The sequence below is a fragment of the Caretta caretta genome, chromosome 12 (genome assembly GCF_965140235.1).
Source record: "Caretta caretta isolate rCarCar2 chromosome 12, rCarCar1.hap1, whole genome shotgun sequence".
In the NCBI taxonomy this organism is placed as follows: domain Eukaryota; kingdom Metazoa; phylum Chordata; order Testudines; family Cheloniidae; genus Caretta; species Caretta caretta.
Window position 1 is genome coordinate 38,448,084 of NC_134217.1, and position 24,984 is coordinate 38,473,067.

At 38.8% G+C, this 24,984-nt stretch overlaps 1 protein-coding gene across 4 annotated transcripts in view; it reads left to right on the forward strand.

Annotated features, from left to right (window-relative positions):
- BANP (BTG3 associated nuclear protein) overlaps window positions 1–24,984 on the forward strand; it is a 275,918-nt gene that overhangs the window by 30,073 nt on the left and 220,861 nt on the right. For 2 of the 4 annotated variants that reach the window (XM_075118461.1, XM_048816311.2), the window contains 2 exons: window positions 21,523–21,673; window positions 24,864–24,958. In XM_075118461.1, coding sequence (XP_074974562.1) covers window positions 21,604–21,673; window positions 24,864–24,958 — 165 coding nt within the window. In that variant the 5' untranslated portion in view covers window positions 21,523–21,603. Of the gene's footprint in view, window positions 1–4,303; window positions 4,399–18,602; window positions 18,829–21,522; window positions 21,674–24,863; window positions 24,959–24,984 lie in introns of all 4 variants that reach the window. The other 2 variants (XM_048816312.2, XM_048816313.2) reach the window with 2 other exon arrangements.

The following is a 24,984-nucleotide window of genomic DNA, read 5'->3' on the forward strand; positions in this document are numbered from 1 at the left end:
GACAAAATCTTAGCCTTACTTATGTTCCCTGGACAAAAATCACAGACTTTTCTGTCGTGCACAAGATATGTTTTATACTGGTTTCCATTGATTACCTAAGGAAAGGTTAAATATATGGGTCTTCATACCCTAAAAGAGTATTCGGGGTTGTCCTGAGTAAGATCCTGATTCTACAATGAGTGCAGAGTAGGTTCAACCCACATTAACCAAATTTGCATTGACTTATATGTGGATATTGTAGTTCTCTCTACCCCTTTTTTCATGTTGATTCATGTTCACATAGGAAAAAATTAGATGAATTCACAGAACATGTACATTCTCATTTTGTTTATCAGAACTTCCAAGCTCTGATATTTTTTTAATGAGGCATTGCTTGAGTTGGAATTTATGTGGTTCTTGTAAGAAATGTGTACATAAGGCTACTTCTCACAATAAAGTCAACCATTTGTTTTAATGGGAAGAGATGGGAACTTCTCTGCATACACAGAAGCACATACAAAAATAAGACTATTCTAAAGGTCTGCAGAGTATTGCAGAAATTGAAGCAGGAATATATGCAAACCTACCAGCCACACATTTTTTGTTGTTTGAAGTAGTTATGCTGTATATACAAAACTCATTTCCAATAAAATCTTTTCTTCATGGGCGTAATTTCCTGGAATTTGGTACTTAGTTGCGATTTTAAATTATTGAAATTACTTATTTTTTATTTGTATTTTAGTTTAAAAAAGTAAAGATTCCATATTTTCATTTTCTTAATTTCTGTGTGAAAAAGGAAATAAACAATTTATTTGAATTCAAATGCAGGGCCTGACTCACCACAGTTTAAGATTTTGATAAAGCTACGTCTAAATCCTTAATTTGCTCTGTTGCTGTGTTGCAGAACATATAGAAAGGCACTAGTCAGAATGCGCAATAAGTTTAAATTTTCTTATTTTAAGTACACTTGTATTCTGGTCGATAAATAAGACCATGTTTCGACAAATAAAATCATCCATTGGACAGAACCCTCTAATACCTTTCTGCGAAACAGTCATTTAAGGATCACTTGGAAGTTTGAACTTATTTTACTTTTGTTCTCTTACTGTAAATTAGAGCTTAATTATTTTACAATTAAAAATTAAATACTCCTTTATGTCCAGGGTGTGGATTTGTAGAAATAATAAAAATTAGGACTGTATCTGCTGCATAAACTCACTCATTGAACTTGTCTTCTAAAGATCAGTGAGTAACTTTTGAAAGTACATAAACGTTCATAGGTTTAAAGGCTGTAGCTATCCTCTTTTTTTGGGAAGACTTATGAAGTGGTATAAGCAAAATAGGATTGCCCTAGGAACATGATGTGCAATTCAGAAGCTGAGGAAGAACTTCAGCAGTGTTCTGCTCATGATTATAGATTGTTCTTCAATTTAATTATTTTGAATTATGTATACTCGGCAAGAATTTGAACAATATTCGTTTTCTCCCTGTATCTTAAAACTCAGTGTGATAGTTACATCAGTTTCCTAAAGCTTGATGCCCTGAATAAACAATTAAACTACTTCCTTTTTGTAGAAATCGAGTGTTAGTTTGCAGGAAGTAAACATCTTAAAACAGGTTTCAGAGTAGCAGCCGTGTTAGTCTGTATTTGCAAAAAGAAAAGGAGTACTTGTGGCACCGTAGAGACTAACAAATTTATTTGAGCATAAGCTTTCGTGAGCTACAGCTCACTTCATCTTAAAACAGTTCTTTTTGAGAATAAGGAAGGGCTTCGATAAATGGAAGTAACTAACTGACTTGTTTTATAATATATTATACAGGTTCATTACCATACTTTTTTCTAAATTAGCTTGCTTGGAAGCTTGTATTAGAATGTTTACTTTTTCTAAAGTGCTAGGTCAGAAGACTATTTTAATATAGAAATTTAATAATACATGCTAGAAAGAGAACAAAGTCACATTGCTCTTTCTGGTTGTGAAGCATTCTGATTGAGATGAATCGCATAAGAATAAAACATATTATTGAACAAATATTTCTCTCTGCTAGATGCAAGTGTATCCAAATCTGAAGTCTCTACAGATTTGTAAGAAGAATAGTCATTTTTATTAAAGGCTAGTTTCCTGAGTCAAATAAGACAACCTGAGTTAGTATATATTACTAGTATAAGTAATGGTGTCTGTCCTCATACTAAATGTCTGCTCTTTGCCTGATATGAACAACATTTCTCAAGGCAGAAACCTCCATGACACCATAATAAAGCAGCTTTACTAGACAGAGAAAGGTTTCAAAGTAACAGCCATGTTAGTCTGTATTCGCAAAAAGAAAAGGAGTACTTGTGGCACCTTAGAGACTAACCAATTTATTTGAGCATAAGCTTTCATGAGCTACAGCTCATACAGTATGCATCCGATGAAGTGAGCTGTAGCTCATGAAAGCTTATGCTCAAATAAATTGGTTAGTCTCTAAGGTGCCACAAGTACTCCTTTTCTTTTAGACAGAGAAAGGAAAACTTAGTATGCAAGCTGAAAGTTTGCAGTACTGTGTGTGGCAGTGAAAAGCCTGAATTAAGTGTTGCATCTTACAAAGCTTCCTGAATGAAGCCAGATTCATGTATGGGTCTTATTCCTGGATGGTGGCTAAGGTCTTTCACTGAAAACACTGTCTGCAGCTCCCTTCAGCCCTACCCTTATAAAATGGCTGGACAAATATAGTTGGTCTGATGGGTCAGAGGGATGCTGACCGTTGAAGCAGCTGTGCCGTAGGCTTTATACATAGGAAGTGAGCTGTAGCTCACGAAAGCTTATGCTCAAATAAATTTGTTAGTCTCTAAGGTGCCACAAGTTCTCCTTTACTTTTTGCGGATACAGACAAACACGGCTGCTACTCTGAAACATAGGACTATGTGAGTGGTAATTATCACTTCTAATTTTACGAGGAAGGTAACTGAAACTTACTGCAGCTGTTTTCTGCACTAACTAGCGTTTCCCAATGGTCTTCCTAGTTAGCTCAGAAAGGTATTGTTCCAGTTTTCCATCCTAGAGTAAACACAGGCATGTATATAACCTTGGTGATGCCCATCTCTGTAAGGAAAAGGCTTAAACTTTTGATCAGCCAAAGATTAACAAAGGCGTTTCTGGCCACTGTTGTAAGCTGGCAGTGAAAGAAGAGTTGAATTTAGTAAGACCCAAACAGAGATGGAAAGGTAGAGAATAGAACTTTGATTGGTTTTCCTTACGTGCTTTAAAGTTTTCACAAGTGATACTGAGTAGAATTGATCATTTTATCAAAAATATTTTTGAAGAATAATTCAATTTTTGATATTTTTTTGTTTTTTGATGAAAAACTGAAAACTATTTTTTTTTTTTTGGAGGGGAGTTCTTTTCTGCAAAAGAACAAAACCCCCACAAAAATATGTCATGGGCAATTTTGATGATTTTTTTCCCCACTAAACTTCTTATAAAACATAAGTACCTTTTTTTTAACCAGAACTTAAACTATTGAACCATTGAAACAGCATATACTGTTTTGTAACACCTGTTTTTCAACACGTTTACATAAAACTCCATTTTCCAGGTACTAATAAGCAGTATTTATTGATCTGTGAACCAAGGTAGAATTTTTTTCTACAACATTTATTACTTATTTGGTATTAGCTTTAGACTTCTAAGGCAAAGTGGTGAGAGCCTTTGGTCTAAAGCATCCTCTCAGAATCTCATCCATTTACCCCAGTGGGGGCAACCCGTGGGCCCGCACGTGGCCCATCGGAGTAATCCACTGGCGGGCGGTGAGACAGTTTGTTTACACTGATTGTCCACAGGCACAGCTGCCCGCAGCTCCCAGTGGCTGTGGTTCGCCATTCCCAGCCAATGGGGGTTGCAGGAAGTGGCGGTCAGCACGTCCCTGCTGCCTGCACCGCTTCCAGCAGCTCTCATTGGCCGGGATCAGCGAACCGTAGCCAATGGGAGCTGTGGGCGGCCGTGCCTGTGGACTGTCAGTGTAAACAAACTGTCTCACGACCTGCAAGTTGCCCACCGCTGATCTACGCCTTTCTCTGTGGAAATAGAGTTAGCTTGCTACCATGACTCTATCCTTCCCTTCCTCTGAATATCACTCTGTAAGGCTGGAGTTCATGTTATAGAAAGGGGTGAAAAATACGGGGTGGTTCATTTTAATGTGGCTGTATTGGAGCAAAGCTGTCTGGGGCAAGGTCTGATGAAGAGGTGCATGACCTCCATGTGTGTTTCATGTCATCACCCATGTTTGGGGGCAGACTGTGCAGCCTTTTGCACTGAGTCAAACCCTGACCTGAACCCTCTCCCCCCAGGATCAAGTTGAGGAGCTCTGCAAGGAAGAGTCCATCTTTAGAGTCCTGTCTTGTGGAGTTTTCCAAAAAGAGGGTGATTGAGCTTTTATAATTAGGTAACAACATTCATTTGAACCAGACAAAAATACTGTCTGTTTAGTTTTCTACTGGACTCAACCTGTCACTGTGTTTGTTAAGCTGTATATTGTAAATGCTAAAATATAGAGATTTTTGTGTCAAAATCCTTACTTTGTTGTACTGAAACTGGAGAACGTATGTAGTGGAAATCTGAAATTACATCTGAAGATAATGAAGAATGTGGCAGTTTCTCTAAAACCTCTTCATAGGCACTAGTACAAATACATTCTAATCCAGTCCAAAATAAAATGGTTTAATAAAATATTAAATAAATAGGGATTTTTTGTTCAAAATATCAAAAACAAGGAAAGGCAACAAACAGATGTCATAAAATACCTAAGGTGGTGTGTCAGTTGTGTATTGTTTTTTAGCAATGGGAGCAAAGCATTAGAGGAGAAAATAGGATTTTAAAACAAGCAGCCTACACACACTTGTTGCCTAAAGTCCTACTATCCTTTGGTGCTGAAAGGCAGGTTCAACTTCTCCAGATCAGCAGGTTCTGGTGTCTTTCTGGCTCCCTCCAAACAACTACTGCCTCTTTCTTAGTCCTGCCAGAGTTTTTTGTTTTTCTGTGCTTGGTGGTTCATAAGTAAGGCTGCGTGTCTGTCACAGAAGTCACGGATTCCGTGACGTTCCACAACCTCCGTGACTTCTGCAGTGGCCAGTGTCAAACAAGTTTACTAGAACACCCAGTAGTTGGAGGCTGATATGAAAGAGGAATTGGGGGAGCCCACAAGCAAGGTACAGGAACACCCAGGAACATCATCACTCTATTTACTTTTGTGAGAAACCTAGTTGCAACTAACGTACCCCTGCTGGGAAGGGTGCTGTCCCTATCTTTCATATACAGAACACACACGCACGTCTGCTGGAAGCAAGATTGAACTTTCTCTTTTCCCACACCATTTTGACAGTTCACGCTGTCTTGGCTGTACTGTGGCAGAGGTCTTTACTACTTTTCTTTCTTCCTAGCTGTCTTTAGTGGTAGTGAAACTAATCAGTCTGGTTAATTTCACTCTGCTGTCACAGTACCTAGGAAAGCTGTGAGGTGCTGCAAGAAATGGTATTGGTTATTCAGTAGTGGGCAGTCTTCGTTAAGAATTTATACCAAGCCCATGGCCCAGCGAGATGTTATGAATAAAAGGGTTTTTTTGAGTTATCAGCTTTGCAGTGAGATATAACGTAAAGTTTATAATCGAAGGTCACATAATCCTTTTCACAAGAGTAAGAGAGTTAGCCTGGGTGTTCTGGCCAAGTTACCTCTGAGAACTGTTTTCCCACCTTATTCATTTTAGAAGTTTAATAATCTTTCCAGAGCTCTTACAGTACTTTTAATCTATACTGCTCAAAGTATCATCCCCATTTTACAGATGGGGAAATTGAGGCACGTATAGGGGAAGTGACTTGTGTAATGTCACTTAGCAGTCCAGTGGCAGAGCCAGGAATAGAACCCAGATCTAGACTTGGACTCACTTCGTCAGGTTTCAGAGTAGCAGCCGTGTTAGTCTGTATTCGCAAAAAGAAAAGGAGTACTTGTGGCACCTTGGAGACTAACACATTTATTTGAGCATAAGCTTTTGTGAGCTACAGCTCACTTCATCGGATGCATTCTCCCGAGAACCCAGGTCTCCTCTACCAGCTAGGCAATTCTGCTTTCTGCTGTTCTGTTAGTTACATCTGATACTCCTCCTGTGTAGAATTGCTGAACAGCTGTTACATTCCACCCTGCTTATGGCTGGCTTTCATTGGTGGAAATGATCCTTTAGCATTCCTTAACTATCTCAGATAGCTGTTGTGTTTTAAAGCTTAATATTTGTAAAGTGCTTTGAAATCCACTGAGGGTCACCAGAAGTACAAAATATTTTAAAAATAATTTAAATATTTAAACTTACCACTGCTTTTGTTGTATAATTTGTTTACACACATTGCGTCAATCAAACGAGTTCAAACAAAGTTTCACTAGGTATATCTTCTAATTCACCTAAAATGGTATTGTGGACAGGGAAGTCCTCTTTGCCATATGTTGTGGTTTACAACAATAAGGCAATAACAATGCAGAATTTGGGCTTAATTATATTAATGTTCCATTATTTGCTGTCTTGTTCCCACTTATTACCTCTGCCAAGAAAAAGTTAGTTTTTTAAAAAAATTGTAGAATTGAATCATCATTTTGTTGGGAATGTATGAGACCAGACCTTTCATGAAAGCAGTCCAAAATTGTATTTGAATTTATATCATGTATTCATGGCAACAAGTGAGACACTGTCTCTTTTGATTCCCTTCTGCCCTGAGACATCTTATGACCACTGAGTTTCAACTGCGTTGTGTGTGTTAAACTGAGGATATTCTTTCCCTGAACACAAACCTCATTGATTTTAATTTAGTTGAATGAAAACATGTTAGTAAGTGGAAATTTTTTTACCTCTCATGCAGTCTGCACTTTGCATTAATCAAAAATGGGTTTAAAAATATATATGAACATAAACTTCAAAGCATATGATTCAGATTGGTATAGATACATATGTCAAGCTGTCTAGAGTAGCTCATGAGCATGAGTGCCAACCTCAGGGCAGATTGTCAAGGGACAGGGCACAAATCCCCAACTGTTTGTATGTTCTATAATTAGATTTCATCAACCAAGTAACAAGTGTGAACTCCTAAAGTACTGTAACAATCTTAATGTGGAGTCACAGACAGTCTCCTTGGGCACTCTGGTCTATCTTGCCACCCTGGTATGCCTGTTTTTATGGTACGTGGTCCCTTACACCAAAAATCACAACAGTTACTTCCAGTTCCAAAGAACCAATGACTTACCCAGGTCAGTTGTCTTTAGTTTGAGATCTGAGGTACAATATTTGTAGACAATCCTATGATACCAACTAAATATTTATTAACTAAGGCCTTGTCTACACTGGCAAGTTTCTGCACAGTAAAGCAGCTTAAGTTCTGACTTCTTACCAGAGGAGGACCATTCTATTAATTGAAAGCAAACAGAGCCCTGCAAAGTAACAGGAAATTTTCTTAAACCTTCATAGTGCATCATCTGCACCAATCACAATCAACTCCTAGCATTACAAGCACTGCACTCCTGAGCATAGCAACAAATATGAATGGCTTTCAGCTTCAAATTGCTGCCTCAAGGCATCCCTGATCTGTATGGCTCCACGATGCGCCTCTCTAACACAAACCGTTGAAAGATGATACCAAATCCAGACAGAAGCACAGGGATTTCACGGGGCATTGGGACAGGACCCAGCATGCCCCGCGACCCCCTCTGCCTTCCCACAACTCTTAGCAGCAGAAGAGGAAGAGATGCTCTGTGGGATAGCTGCCCAGAATGCACCACTCCGAATACCACTGCAAGTGCCGCAAGTGTGAACATGCTATTGCGCAGGCAGCTGACAGTGTGAACACACAACAGCGGTTTCCTTTCAGTGTTCTCTGAGTAGTGCTGTAACTGCCGGTGCTGTAACTCTGCCAGTGTAGACATACCCTTGAGTTATTTACAAGGTTAAAGCAAGTAAACATGCGCACCCAAATGAGATACAGTCTTACGCTCCAAAATGTAATAGTCGCTGATGTAATACGCCAGCTCCATATGTCCTTTAGAGCTAATCTAAGCCAAACATCTTGGGGGTCCCTTGCTTATGCTTAGAAATTTTCCCTCTCTGAATTCCAAGCAGCATAAGTGATAACAATTCCTCTTTGACAGGGATTTTTATACCCTTCCCTCAGCATTCAGGCTATGATGGGACTAAGGCTTGGGGGGAAGCAATCAACAAAGTCTTTTGTCTACTGATGTCCCACAATGGCTTGTTTGGCATCTATGCCTTCTATTGTTGGGGAGAAGATGACACCTCTTGTGGTTAGTTAGCATTTCACGCTTGGTAATGCTTCTCCATTGGCTGTGGGGATTTTCAATCTTAGCAAACATTTTTATGGTTACAGAGCAAACATTTAAATGTTACCACATAACATGGCATGCATATCTAATAAGCAAGATCTTACAAGCATTTCATAAAGTCTAAACACTAAATTCACTCTTCTAACTCTGTCTGTTTTAACAATACTAACACAAAGGTGAGTCAGACTGCTTTTCAGCTGTGCATTTGTCAATATTCAGGGAGGCCCAGGGGCTTTAGCATAAGCTGGCACTGTTCTGCCAGCATCACTACATACGCACATTGCATCCGATGAAGTGAGCTGTAGCTCACGAAAGCTCATGCTCAAATAAATTGGTTAGTCTCTAAGGTGCCACAAGTACTCCTTTTCTTTTTACATACGCACTGTTATTTTCATACCATGCTACAAGTTCCTTTCTGTTGTTTGTTTATAGAGGTAGTCTAAACATCTTGGATAACCGAATTAAAATTTGCCCAGGCTGAACTTGCAGACAGGTTGTTCTTGGACCAGAATTCACGAACGCATTTCTGAATAGGGGATGAATTAATTATGAGTAAGATTTTTTTAAATCTTGGATATTTTCCCCTTTCCATGAACATTTTTTCATATGTGAGTACTTCATTTGGTCAGAACTTTAAGGTATGGTGAATCTCTCTTCCCCCCCCCCCCCGCTGCCTTGTTGGTGTATGCCGCCACCAACTTTTCTCAAAGCAATATTGCTGAAATGTAGCCAACTTTTAACGACCCGTACTTTTATTTTTCATACCCCTACATAAGTACCCACAATGGCAACTACATTTGTTAGCCCAGGATGCCCCTTCAGGCAGCAAAACATTGTTCAGTGTTCTTTGAATGGAAGATAAAATATACTGAAATTGGTCCCTGAGGTGTCCACCTGGAGTAATATCCTTGTCTAGACCAATTTTCTGAAAATTAGGAGCAATTGTCAGTAAAGATTCTCCACCTAGTGGATGCAAGCAATACAACTAAATAACTACATCAAATTCTGTACACTGTATTAACCCTAGGAAGGGCTGTAACTGATGTGGGTGAGTAGCTCTTGTTTCATAGAGGTGGTCGATACAGAAAACTTACATTGGCATAGCTACGTCTCACAGGAATGTGGAAAATCCACACCTCTGAGAGACATAGCTATGCTAACCTAACTCCCAGTGTACTCAGTGCTAGGCCGAGAAGAATTCTGCTGTTGACGTCACGGAGGTGGATTGACCACAGCAATGGGAGAACCTCTCCTATCGCTGTAGAGTGTGTCTACATTGAACTGCTACAGTGGCACAGTTGCGGCCATGCTGCTGTAGAGTTTTAAGTGTGGACAAACTCTTAGGGTGTGGATTTTTCACACCCTTGGGAGATGCAGCTATGGCGATGTAAGTTTTCAGTTTAGACCAGTCCTGATTTGTTATCATCCAGTAATGAAACCTATGGCTGAAGTTAATTAATAGCCAGAATAATTAAGTGTTGCATACTGGCTACGGTACCTCAACGTATGCATAAACTTGGATTAATTTAGGCCTGGTCTAAACCTAAAACTTAGGTTGACCTAGCTATGTCACTCAAGGCTTTGAAAAATTCACGCCCCTGAGGGACATAGTTAAGCCGACCTAATTCATTGTGTAGACACTGCTAGGTTGATGGATGAATTCTTTTGACCCAGCTACGGCCTCTCAGATGGTGGATTAACTACTGCAATGGAAAAGTCCCTTATGTCACTTTAGCAAAGTTTCTATGCTACCATGCCACAGCAGCACAGCTGCAGCATCTGTCTGTAGACAGAAAAGGAGTACTTGTGGCATGTTAGAGACTAACCAATTTATTTGAGCATGAGCTTTCATGAGCTTATGCATCCGATGAAGTGAGCTGTAGCTCACGAAAGCTTATGCTCAAATAAATTGGTTAGTCTCTAAGGTGCCACAAGTACTCCTTTTCTTTTTGCGAATACAGACTAACACGGCTGTTACTCTGAAACCTGTCTGTAGACAAACCCTTAGACTGATGTCATTCTGCACATACCTATCTCTGGGTATGTCTCCCTTAGAAACACTACTGCGGCACAGCTGCAGCGCTGTAGTGTAGACACGTACTACGCTGACAGAAGGGGTTTTTCCGTTTCTGTAGAAAATCCACCTCTCTGAGAGGTGGTAGCTAGGTCGATGGGAGAATTCTTCAGTTGACCTGTCTACACTGTCTGTCTACACTGGGGCTTAGGTCGGCTTAACTGAATCTTTCAGATATTTGGATTTTTCACACCTCTGAGTGACATAGTTAGGTTGACCTAATATTTTGATGTAGACCAGCCTTCTTTGTTCAAAGGCCTGGTCTACACCTAAAAATTAGGTTGACCTAGCTACGTTGCTCAGGGATGTGAAAAATTCAGATCCCTGAGAGAGACAGTTAAGCCAATCTAAGCCCCAGAGTAGACAGCACTAGGTTGATGGGAGAATACTTCTGTCTACCTAGTTCCCGCCTTTTGTGGGGGTGGATTAACTACAATGATGGAAAAACCGCTTCCATTGCTGAAGCAAGTGTCTATGCACTGCTATACCTTCAAAGCCACACTCTCTACAGTTTATAAAGGAATAAAACAGTTGTGTATTGTTAATTTTTATACTATAGTTAATTGTAACCTATTGTCATTGTTACTCCATCAGCCGTAGTTATCATGGTGTCAGCTAATGTGACTCTTCACAATGATAGTTAAACGTACTAACATTTTGTCATGTAGATGAGCCCTTTCAGTGTTTGGTTTAATAAAAATAAATAAATAAAACCAGACATAGACAAATGGAGAAGTATCATGGGAGAGCATCCAAGCAAAGCTTAGTGGTGGGATACTGGGCAAAAGTAGAGTTTGAATGGTTAGTAAGGAGAGAAGGAAAAAGATGACCAAGCAAAACAGAGACTTGTATCAGCTAGGATGCAAAAGAGGGGAAATTATCTGAAAATAAACAAGACAATGAACCTGAAGAGAACAAGAGTTTCTGTAGATTGTGGAGCTTTTATGGGTTTAAAACTGAATCAGTTTTATTTAAGTTTTTAAGTTCTGACTTCTTACCAGAGGAAGACCAAACTTCCAAGATCCTTTGCTATTAAGGCATCTATTTAATTTTTCCTGTTATCATTCTCAATTTTTGGGATTTGCACTGTAGCTCATCAACACCATGTCTGAGCACCACATAATCAAAGTGATATTTTTAGGTTACCTACTTGTCTTACCTTCACTTTCATGCCAATCGACACGTACATTGGGAGGCCAGATTTCTGTGCTCTGGCTGCAGTAATATGTTTCTATAACTTGCATTCCTCTCTTTTGAGTCTTTTCAATACAGAGGTTGAAAGAATTCTCATTGTCAGCTGTACAATAGTAGCTCATTCTTAAAGGATAAACTGACCAACACCTATGCATGAGGCTGTAATGACTCTCAGTTTGTCCCCCTGTCCCACTCACAGTTGCCAGAAAGACAGAAGAGAAGCATTAAATATAATGATTTTTTTAGTGAACCAAGTCCAGTATTATGATGGTGCCTGGCTTTTTGCCTACAGGATCTTTCAGGGGCATCTCATTACAGACATACATTTTGTTTTATTCTGTATAGGGAAACTGAAAAGTATCTTTGAAATTCTTTAGCACTTTATAAACTTTCATATGTAAGCCCCATAGTCCTCAGTCAGTGGTGCAATATCTTTAGGTATGGCCTAACAGAGTCAAAAGCATTTACATTACAGTTTGGAAACTAAGAACTTCCTAATATCACATGTAATAGAGCTTGTTATAATTCTTATTATACATTGTAATATCCTAGTATTTTTATAATTAAACAGTAACAGTTGTGGTCCAGTTTAGTTACAGAATATAGGGTATAAACAATGAATGTTTTTACTTACCATTTTTGAGTAATGTGGAGTGGGAAGAAGAAAGGTAAAAGTTCAGAAATTTTAAGATGCGTTTTTTTCTCTTCATAGATTACAGTGCAAGTCAATGCAGTGTAAAATCGGACTTTCTATTTAAAATACTTTTGAGGTTTCATATTTCTATTTCCAACATGTTGGTGCATGAAGTCCATAGGAGGCTTGGCAGTTCTTCTGTTTACAATGCATTTGACCTTATACACTATTTAAAAGGCTTCTTTTTATTATGTTTTACTTATTAATATGTTACAGTATGTAGATATATAATGTATTTTGTGAGGGAATTATTCAGTAGTGTAGGAAGACTCAGTTCTGGCTGCCAAATGGAGTGACTCTCGTCTAGACACAGAGCCAGACTTTGGTTTTATAAAGGTTTTGAAAGTCAGAGAGGTGAAAGCCTGCGAAAAGCACTGTTGGGCCCTGATCCAGCAAATATTTATGCACCTGCTTTACTTAACACATGGTGAGTAGTTCCATTGACTTCAACGGGACTGCTCACAGTGTGTAAGGTTAAGCATGTATTTAAGTCTGTAGGACTGAGGCCTAAATCAGTAGTACCCATGCTGGATGCAGGGCAAATAAAGAAGGGGTTGACTGGTGGCATGGAGAAGAAAATATATATTTGCAACAAAAAAATAACTATTTGAAAATGTGTGTTTGTGTTTATCAGTTTTTCCTCTTCATTGGATTTATTCTTGTTTAAAGCAAAAGGAATGTAATTTAAAGTTTGGAGCAGGCAGAGGGGAAGTAAAATGTCACATTTTGGATTATATGGTAAACTGGAACAAATGTCCTCCTGTTACATACAATTAAAGTATTGTAGCAATCTGGCCACAGTAAAGTAGCACTCAGGAACATCGGCCAATATTTGCAGTCACTGAAACAGGATCAGCTGAAGTATACATTTCATGTATTGAAACTCTACGTTTCTAAATCACCTTATTCATACCCCCCCCCCCCCCCAAATTAGTTTTACAAAGTAAAATTATGTTTAATTGATACATGTTTGTATGTTAGAAAGGCTGTTGACCACACACCTGTAACCTGTTTTCCCACAGATTTTAGTATTTTAAATTAAATTTAGCCAGAAAAGATAATGCAGTCATATACATTTACCTATAAATATTTGTGTTCTTAAAGAAACATGGAATGTAAACAAAAATAGTTCTACCCTTGTCAGCTCTACCTGTTATACACTGGTGCTTGTTTACAGTTCAAACATCACAAATAGGGCTCCATGTATTTGTGAATAAATGCTTTCAGGTAAAAAACAGAGTTTCCTCTCTGTGGGGTTTCAGGCAGCTCTCTGTCTTTGCCCCCTTTCCCATTTATGAGTCTGCACTCTTCCTAATCAATTTCACTGTTGGAGTATCAGCAGTGATAGTAATAACGTTAAAAAAGCCCAAAAGCTGTTCTCAGCTCTGTACATTTGCCATCAACGGGCCTCTCTTCCCTCCCCCAAAAAATTTTGTAAACATAAATATTCTATTAAGTTGAAAAAGAAACAAAGTGTGGGAGTCTGGAAGGTAAAAATACTTCAGATATTGGCTTCATTAGTATTTATTGTTAACCATACTTGGCTCTGTACAGAACATAGATTAGGTAAGGTCCCTCAAGAAGCCTACAGTCTAGGTATTGTATTTATTTGAATTAGTAAAAATTGTCTCTTCAAGACTCAAGTTATTTTATAGTCAGTCATTCTACATTGATCCAAACCCATTAGATTGGAAAAACATCAAGGTGACAATATTCAGAAAACGTGTTAGGCCACTCCCAGAGGGATTAGGGTTGGGGTGGGAGGCTGAGGAGAGAGTGAGTCTTTAGAACTGAGGAACTGCCACAGTTTATTTAGTTCTTGAACAACAAAAAAATCACTCCAAATAAGATTAAAGCAATGCTTCATTGAACCAATCGAAAAAGGTTGCAACCGTTTCTTTTGGTTCAGACTTTGTCTCAGTTTCAAACCTTATACTTTTTTTAATTTGAATCTTTATCTCAAGCTCTGTTAAATGAACTTCAATTTGGTTTTCGTAGCCTTTTGCTAAGAAGAGTGTAGAACTGAGGTGAAACCAATGAACTAGGATACACTGTTTCCACGAAGTAAGCAGATTGGTGTGCATGAGAGAGGGGACTGGCACTCGAGTGTAACAACATAGGGTGTGTGAATTGCTAACCTGCAGAGGGAAAGAGCCCAGAGCAGAGCAGCCAAAAGCCACTAGCTGGAGACAATTTCCTTTAGTGGGCACAGTCAGGGCTCCCTCCTGCTGTAAGCAGGTGGTAGTGATTTACCCCCGATACTTCAGGCAACCCCCAAAAAAGTCACAGCCAGGAGCTCCACTTGCCGCTGTTTCTTTCCACCAGCTCTGCTCCCCTGTTTCTTGCCCCATCCTCCTCACAGATATCCCAAATTTTCCTAGACCTTCTATCGCAGCCCAGCATCCCCATGTTTCCTCCATGGCTTCCCTCAACACCCACATTCTAGCTCCTTTCCCCCCATTCACAATCCCTTTCTTCCACAATTCCCACAGTCATATCCCTGCTCCCCACCATGCTTCCTACTCTTCTACCTCATTCAGCTTTTAAACACTGACACATATCAATACTGATTCTTTCCAGATGTCAAGATGAATTCTGATCAGTGTTGATTTCCTCTGGAATTTGTACCTAACTTTATCAGCCATGCAAAGAAGAAGAAAGGAAGGAGAGTGGGAGGGGATTGTTCCTCCAGCAATAGATCTACTTCAAACAAACAAAAAACAGTACACATGCTTACTTTGCAAATCTATATTACTACCGATTAGCAAAACCTCCTGGCCTAATGATCCCTTTACAAATTACAGGAGCTATTACATTAACTTCATCCATCTGTATTTTAGAAGGTGGCATTTCAAAAAATACTTGTCTTTGTAGTAGCACTTAGAACATGAATGAGTCACTGAGATGATTAAACCTAAAGATATATACTACGTTCCTTGCCTTCCTGTATCCCAAGAAAAAATTATCCTTCCAAAATTTGGGGAAATGTTCCTAGATTCTGAGAGAGAACTGTTATCATTACAGAGGAGTAACAGACTACTGTATATTTTGATGATGGAAATTTTTAATCCTCTGAAGGTTAATAAATCTTCATCTACCAAAACTTCATAAAGTTAATTTCACTTTAAGTCAATTACAAGTTTAATTTAGAGACTGAACTGTGTTCACTATCCTGTATCACATTTAAAATATCAAAAGGCAGAGAAGGGTGATAAAGAGTTCATGGTGTTCAGATAACCGCTTGCTGAGACAAAGTTAACAGGTTCAAAAGTACCTGACTGCCTTCTGCCATAGAGAAATACCCCAAACTGTCATCTTGTCAGATCTCATATGCAAAGGCTGCACGAGTGCTTGCAATGGGAGACTTTTAGGCGAAAATAGATGATGTTGCAGCAAACAGTCCTAGTAAATGTGTACATGGGACCTTTTCCTCCTTATCCTATATACCTTTTATTCCTTGTCACCCAACCCCACCTCTCACTTGAGCATCTGTATCTTCCTACTGCTAGTCCCTAGCCTGCCAGTCAGCATAAAGCGTTCAATGTTTGACATCAACCTAAAATTTTAATTTTTGTTTTAATTTTTCCTGGTAGGGTTTGAGCAAAATCCAGTCAGACATTTTTGGATTAGTTAAGTGGGAAGAAACATCTTCTTCTACTATTAAACAATAGGCCATTTTTATGCACAAAAAACTTGAAAACAGACGAACTTAAACATAATGCTATATGTGGTTAACCCTCACTGAGGAACTGTAATTGTTTTCTGGAACTAAAGCATGCGCTTGCTCCCTGCTGGGAAATTCCAAGCACCTTAAACTGAAAATAAGCATTAATTGAAGTGTTTCAAATAGGAGAGTGGATAAAAAGAGATTTTTTATTTTTAATTAAATACAAGTTTCTTTTTTAAAAACAAACCTATTTGAAATTGACAACTTATGTTAAGGCCTAAATTCATTATAATATATATTCAAATCATTTAAATTAAATGCAAAAAATAATATTAATCAGTATATGTCTGCTGGCAAGTTTTAAAGAAAGTCAAACCATTGAACTGGTGGAAGTCACTGACTGAGCACCAACAAATTATGGTTCCAGAAGTGCTAAACCAGCTTTTGAAAGCAGTAGGCTCTTCTGCAGGTGCAGAGAGAATATCTTCTTCGTTTCAGTTTATTCAACTAGTTCAGTTCAATGACTATTGCATTCAAAGTTAAGAAGCCAATTTGGATTTGTAAAAGCAGGAAAGCTTGTTTTCCACTTCCAATCTGTACATTAAAAACTAGATGTAAAAAGATAAGATCTTCTAGTTATAAAATCTTGCAGGACAAGGTGACCAAAAACAATTACTACTTTTGTTTAATAAGGTCTTGTGCACCCTACACAGTTTCTTCAACAAGAGCCAGCTTTTGTCGACACAAAAGAGGATGTATACACACTAAATTTAATGCTCCTCCCACCAACTCCCCTGCTATGCTGACATAATAAAATCACCTCAAGGAGAGGTGTAGGGCTTATGTCGGTGTAGTTAGGGTGATGCATGTCTGTGTAGACACTACGTTTCTTACATCTGCTGTTGGCTGTCGTTCATGTCAATTTCATGGCTCTAGCTCAGGCTCCTGCCCGGTCTCCGTTCCAAACCAGGCCGCCACCCAGGCTCCTGGCTTGGGCTGCTGCCAAAGCTCCCCACTCCCTGCCGGGAACATGGCAGTTGACCGGACTCTGGGTGTGGATCTCTGCACTGGAGGCGAGAATCCCTGGGTGGCTTCCCCCGGCTCCCAGCTGGGAGTGCGGAGGCCAGAAGCCCAGGGCGGCAGCTGGGCTCCTGGTGGGGAAGTGTGTGGAGCTGAGCCCTGGCTCTCAATCCCCCACACTGCCCCTCTTCATGCCCCTCTTCAGTCAGTGGAAGCACTCCTGGTGAGGACGCACACCACCAGCAGAAGAAGGGTAGTGTGGACATCAGCCACTGCAGCAATTAATGCAATGGCTGTAAGTCAACCTAACATAGGTCAACTTGTCTACACTCTCCTTAGGAAAAAGCAATGAAAACCAAATTAAAGTTTATTTAACAGAGCTTGAGATAAAGATTCAAATAAAAAAAGTATAAGGGCTTGGAAACAAAAGGTTATAATTACAAGAAAAACAAAAAACACAATATATAACCTATACTTATTAACAAGTTACTTTCCTGTCTAGTAAGGTATTTCTCACCCACTGGTTCTTTCAGTGCTCGTCCAAGGAGGTGAGATCCACTGTTCGTGAGACAGCTCTCACTGGCAGAGTTATTCCTCTGTAATGGATAACTATTTGGGCCATTTCTTCTCGTATACAGTCACAAGCTATTGTCGCTTAGCCCAGGAGGCCGCCTCTTCGAAGAACTCTTCTGGGGTTCATTTGTCTTTATAAACCTCCCGTCTGCATCTACTCCAGATGGTAAACATAAGCCCCGTCCATGGATGTTCAATGTCCTTATGTTGATTAGGTCAGCTCTTCGACTTCCCCTTCTCAGGTGATAGGTTTCACTCCCAACCGATTTGAAACATAATTTCCTTCATGTCACATAGCTCTAAAGTTGTTTTCTGTATAAATATTTCTCATTAACCATGACAATTGGCTAGTTCTTAGCTTTTAGCAGATACCACAAGTCACCCTCTTTGGTGAAATATTGAGAAGATAGTCGGACATGGGTAATACACGCGCTTGGGCCTGTCTGCGTTACACTGCTCCCTACCGGCCTGCTCAGGCACTTTTCTCATCATGGTGGCAAATCTTCCCATGCTAGTTGTCATTGTTAAATTGTAACAGTGATTGTAAACAGCACATTCTGTGATCTTAGAGAAGAAAGGGAGAAAGGAAGTGGGGTAGTAATGGGAAAGGCAAGCAATAATGCTGTTGGGAGCCTTTATGCACCCATGCCATGGGGCAGAGCTACTAGGTTTACCTCCCGCTGCTCCGGGCCCCTGCACAACCACAAAACCCCAGGCCACTTGCACTTTTCTGCTAAACCATCTTGTCTCTCCAAAGCCCCCCCTTATCCCCTCATGCCACTGTAGGTATCTTTCTCCCCTCTGTTATAGCCCTTTATTCTCTGCTGCCCACTCAGTCTCCTTGGCTCACCAGATGTGTGTATGGAGCACAGCTGGGGATGGGAAATAGGTAGCTGAGGTGTCTGAGTAGTTCATAGATTTTTAAGGCCGGAAGGGACCATTGGATCAGCTAGTCTGACCTTGACCTTCTGTCCACTATTCATTGGGTAGCTCAAAACTTGTTCTGAATAAGAGGAATAACTTCTCTTTTTATGTATATAATTTTTAACGTTTCAGAAATGGATTCAGATTGGGACATTGAAAGAATGTGTGTGACATCTGGAGTTTGTGAGGACTGATTTTTCAACTCAAGGAGTCCAAAGAAATATTGGGAAAACAGCAACATTTAAAAATAAGAGCATTTTAAAATGTTTCCTCTGGAAAAGTTAATTTTACTAGGAAAATTGTGCAGAAAATTCTGTTGTCCACTGAAGACTTATTACGCAAAATTTGTAGACTAAAGGTAGGTTTCCAAAAGTGCTTAGTGCAGGCCTAATTCTTCTCCTATTGAAGTTAATAGGGGTTTTGCCATTTACTTCAGCGGAAGCAAAGTTAGACCAATGTTGAACTCTTCTGAAAACTCTACCCTAAATTTAATCTTTTAAAGCATTTTACTCCAGCTTTAATTTCAAATTTCTGTGCAATTTCTGTCAAGTTACCAGTGCCTCCATAATCCATGTATTGTGTGTGTGTGTGTGTATACAAATAAACACATTTTTCCTTAATGTTTTGATGGAGGTTCTTTCTGAGTCTGGGGGCTCCAGACTCATGTTGTGCTATGCCCGGTGAGAATGTAGAAATGGCAGATTCTTGTTTGTAAAATACTATGCTTCATCATGACCTTGACCAGTGACCTGTGCGCAATGTCTGATTTATTGAAAATATGTTTAAAAAGGTGAAAATTAATAATGTTATGAGGAAATATTACCATATATGTGTGCCATTTTATAAATTACCATATCTTGGCTGTTTTAATCCTTTATATTCATTAACTGCTAAAAGATATCTGTCTAAGCTAGGATAAAGTGGGGCTTTGTGCCTGGAATTTTTTTTTTTTTTTAAACATATGCCAGTATTTCACCAGAACATGACACAAGAAGCTGGGAGTGGAGAAAGGAGGTCAGAAACGGGAAATTGTTTTTCACTTGCACTAAGGGAGGGCTTAACTAACTTGAACTAATTTTGTTATAACAAATGGATTTTGGAAGCGGAAAATGTGTGTATTGTATATCGGACTAAATTGAATTTAAACAAGTGAGTTACAGATCCCTTGAAAGTGATTTATAATATGCTGATGTATTCATAACTAGAACAGCACTGCTGGGCAAGGCTAAAATGAATCATGAAATATTACTGCTATCTAGTGTTGTAAATACGGTTTTTAAAAAAAATCAAGATTTGACAGTTTGTCCCTTTTCTAATGTGTGGATTGAAAGATGCATCCCTTCAGATTAAGGGCAGGGTTCTGAATAGTACGCAGTTAGTGATATTATGAAACAGTAATTCTAGCACAGCTGTTTTATTATGTTAAGACTGGCCGGTTCCCAGGACTTCTGAGAAATGGCAAATTTAACTTGCCAAAATGGCAACCACATGCACTAACCTATTGCCAGTTTTCTTGGGCACCTTGCCATAGTCTATACAATCCCAACAGTTTTCATAGTGATCAGAATTTCAAATGAGTCAATATTGGCAGCAACATCATTTTGAGTAAACAACTCTGATATTCTGTGGCGTCCTCATTCAAAAGATACAGGCTTTTCTAATGAGCAGCTGCTGCTGAGGCCAATCTCAGAAGTCGTTGGTGACACTGTATTGTTTTTGAAAAAATTGCACTCCACCTGCCTGGTTTAATTGCTTTCGTGTGTTCAAGTGGAAGAAGGAAAGAGGAAAATGTTTATGCATAGTTGGATTTGATTCAGTGTCAAGGTTAAGGGATAAATTACCATTTCCATTGGTAAACCTCAAATTATCCTACTAGTATTCTTTGTGCCAGGTATTAAAAAAGACTGGTCTTCTGGCATGCATTGTCCATCCTTCTATAACTGTGGGGAAACACAGATGTGAACTGTTCCTATGATTTTAATTCAACTTTAGTAACCATATTAAGGAAAATCTTCAGCCTCTAAAGACCTTTGACAGAGAATTCTGCAGGAGCAGGGCTGAAAAATGTTTGGCTCTAGAATCAGGACCATGCTTTGGAAATAGATTTAAGCTTCATCAGCACTGAGCTGTAGAAATGCCAGGCTGAGGTTGGAGCCAAGAGAGTAAAAATTGAACTTTGGTTCAAATTTAGTTTTAATTAGCAGCAGAGAAGTCCCTAATCTCAGTGTGTGTTAACCAAGATTTTTACAGATCCCACAGGAATGTCACAGTTGCAGGGACAATGTCTCTATATATGTTTGTACGGGGCATTGCAGAATGGGGGTGCAGTGTTGGTTTGGGTCTTTGGATGCTATTGCAATATAAACATTTAAATAATGTACCTGTTTTAAAAAAGCTTGTAAATGAAAAGAACCCTGCAATTTTGGAATGTTATTCTCTTAGTAAAGAGGCCAAAGTGTCTTCTGTTTTATTTCTTTCTGTAAATGTATGTGTAAGTATTGTTGTTATTTTTAAAAATTAAATTTTAAACAAAAATTATATTTAAAATAAAACACAAACACTTTACCGTGTATTTAGTGTTGGTGAATGGCATTGAAGTGCCAAACTAGGGAGTGAAGGGACTGTCTTTATTCACAGAAGAGATACAGCACATACACTGGGATAGTGCAGGCTTTCCTCACAGGTCCAGATAGGACCAACTCAGAAGTGACAAGGGTATTTCAGTCTTGGTCCTCCTTGGAGAGCTACCAAACAAAGTGGCAATTAATGGCAGTTGACATTGCAGTTTCTGTGATATGGACATGTGACCGCTAGGAACTGGGCCAGTATTTACCATATCTATTTCACCATATCTATTTCACATCTATTTATTTCTCTGAATGTTCATTAGGTGGCCATAACCAAACCAATCTGGATTTGAACCAATGACCTAAAGGTGAAAGGCTCTGATTCTCACTATCAATCCTCTGAGCCACAGCTCCTTTTAAAGAACATGAATAAAGTATTAATTTACTCTGTGTGTTAACATTCTTTTTTTGCTGCTGTCTTTCAGGGTTGTACGAAGTGGCAGACCTTAGAGTGTGAGTTTGGGGCCTTCCGTGGTATTTGAGCGAATATTGTTGCCTGATTCTGAATGATGTCAGAACAGGATTTGGCAGATGTGGTTCAAATTGCAGTGGAAGACTTGAACCCAGATCATCCAGGTACAGTAGGGGGTAGCATTGACACAAGGAAGAGCAGTAAAATGTTATTTTCTAAACAGGGAATAAAAATCACTGTTGGGCTCATTTTACAAATTCAAAATGGTACAAAAGTTTCCTAGAGAATTTAATTCTGCCTTTAAAAATGAGTTTGTTAACATTACATTCCAGTAACTTTATCAACATGGCCTGAATTTTCCTTCTAGAACAGTTTTTTTAACATTTTGCATTTAACATCTTTAAAAATAGAGGGCTATATCCTCTCCCTGTTCTTTGTACAGAAGTAGTTTTGTGTAAAAAATCTAGGGTTAAACATTGCCTACAGTAAGTTTTTCTTCTTGCTGAGCATCTTTCTCAGGCTTTCCTCCAAATGAGAATTGCTACCCAACAAGTTATGAACCATAGCTTTATAGTTGGTGTTTATTATTTCTTCCTTTACATGATTGAAATTCTTTGTATTGTACCAAAGTGGTAGCAGATTGAAATCACCTCCAAAAGCATTATTGTGACATTCGTTGTTCTTGAGAGTGAGTTTGTTAAAGGAAAATGTCAGTATTGGATGCTAGTTATTGGCCTCAATCCATATATGGAGGTAGTGGGTCTATGTGTATGTGTAAATGTGTGGAGGAGCATTTGTAGGATTGTGCCCATAATTTGGGAAGACACTGATGTTAACAAGGCCCCATTCCTGCACTCAGAATCACATGGGTGAACGAACCTCTGCACTAATGAAGAACTCCAATGAAGCTGTTTGGGTTCTGCATGTGTGCAGTGGTTTACCTATATAGTTCTCATAGCAAGACTGGGGACTAGCTTTGGAATGCGGTATTAGATGATATGAGGAAGCAATGAAACACCGAAGACATTGTAAGCCTATTTGGTACACTTTTTTTCTTGTTTTTGTCCAATATATATATTTAGGACATATTACTTGTTTGCGGGGAGCTATGTTATTTATTTAACTTAGGTTTCTGCAAGATTTATTAATGCCAAATGCATCGTCGTGAATAGATGTTAATATCCAAGTGCCTAGATGCTTTGATAGGTACCTTTAAACAACAAATGTAAATAAAGAAAATCTAGAATAAGAGAGGTCACAAAAACGTTATATTGGTACATCAATACTTTTTTGATGAAGTTTTAAAAAAAGGTGAGAGGTATGTAGTATACAAATGTAATTTATATACTAGTGATTATTTTAATTTATAGTATTAGAGTTTGTTTGCTGTAAAATGCTATATCCATGAAAAAGATCTGGAACATTCTTGAATTTTTTCGAGTAAACATGGTTTTACATCAACATGAGGAAATTCACAGCTGAGTGTAGATCTTAAGAAGGCTGAATATTTAAAATATATTTCTCAAAAAACAGACTACAAATCCCGTAGAAATCATCAAAACATAGGGCTGGAAAGGACCTTGAAAGGACCCTGTGCTGAGGCAGGGCCAGGTATACCTAGACCATCCCTGACAGGTGTTTGTCTATCCTGTTCTTAAAAACCTCCAGTGATGTGGATTCCACAACCTCCCTTAGAACCTTATTCCAGAATTTATAGTTAGAAAGTTTTTCCTAGTATCTAATTTAAATCTCCCTTGCTGCAGATTAAGCCCATTACTTCCTTGTTCTGTTTTCAGTGGACATGGAAACCAGTTGATCACCATCCTCTTTATAATGGATCGTACCATATTTGGAGACTGTTATCCGGTCCCATCTCAGTCTTCTTTTCTCAAGACTAAATATGCCCAGTATTTTTAATCTTTCCACATAGTTCAGATTTTCTAAACATTTTGTCATTTTTGTTGCTCTTTTCTGGGCTCTTTCCAATTTATCCACATCTTTCTGAAATTGTGGCACCCAAGAAGTGGACATAGTACTCCAGCTAAGATTTCACATTTGCTGAGTAGAGAAGTACAGTTACCTCCGGTGTCTTACATATGACACTCATGTTAATGTATCCCAGACTGATATTGGCCTTTTTTTGCAGCTGCATCACATTGTGGACTCATTTTCAATTTGTGATACACTATAACCCCCAGATCCGTCTCAGCAGTACTACCACCTAGCCAGTTATTCCTTATTTTGTAGTTGTGCATTTGATTTTTAGCTTCCCTAGTGTAGTACTTTGCACTTATCTTTATTTAATTTCATCTTGTCGAATTCAGATCAATTCTCCAATTTGTCACAGTAATTTTGAATTCTAATCCTGTCCTCCAAAGTGCTTGCAATCCCTCCCAGCTTGGTATCATCTGCAACTTTTATAAACATATGCTCCACACCATTATCCAAGACATTAATGAAAATATTGAATAGTACTGAACCCAGGACAGATCCTGTGGGATGCCACTAGATATGTCTCCCCAGTTTGATAGCGAACCATTGATAACTAGTCTTTGAGTTCGGTCTTTCAACCAATTCCATCTAGAACAACTTTGCTTATGAGGATGTCATGTGGGACTGTCAAAAGCTTTTACTAAAATCAAGATATATCATGACATGCTGCACTCAGCATTTCAATGTTTCTCTTTATGAATACGCCATTAGAATTATTTCATAATTTCTCATAATATTGAGATGATTTTCCTCATTCAAAAGTAAGCGAATTACCAGTATTGCAGTAGTTTCTCTCCCTTGAGATAAGCTCACCATTATTTTTTCTAGATAATTTACATGAGATATTTAAGAAGCTAATATGCAACACATCATACTTAAGTTGTACATGGACATACCAAATATGTACAGTGCTGGATATTTTCATTAGTCCAGGTTATGTATTTTAATACTTAGGACTGACGTTGTTTCAGAGAGAAATATGAGAGCATATAATGGATCAAATAATTGAAATATTCGGTGTTCAAAAGGTGCTTTTCTTATGAAGTGCTAAGTAGAGTGCTTACCCATTGTGAGCTGTAGCTCACAAAAGCTCATGCTCAAATAAATTGGTTCGTCTCTAAGGTGCCACAAGTCCTCCTTTTCTTTTTGCGAATACAGACTAACACGGCTGTTCCTCTGAAACCTGCCCATTGTTGTTACATTTTAAAATAAATAAACAAATAACTGCTCTGCATAAAGCTAAGTCAGGCTAGAGCTGTTTTTCTCTGTGCTGCTGGATTCTTTCAGTTCGTCACTTCACTGTCTTCATAATTTATTTTGCCCCCAGAATTGTGGTGTGACCATGCTTACTTTTGCTTGCAGTTGTATTGGAGAATCATGAGGTGACAGATGAAGATGTAGAGCCTGCTCTGAAACGCCAACGGATAGAAATTAACTGCCAGGATCCCTCTGTTAAGGTTGTGATGGTATACTTTTCTGTTGT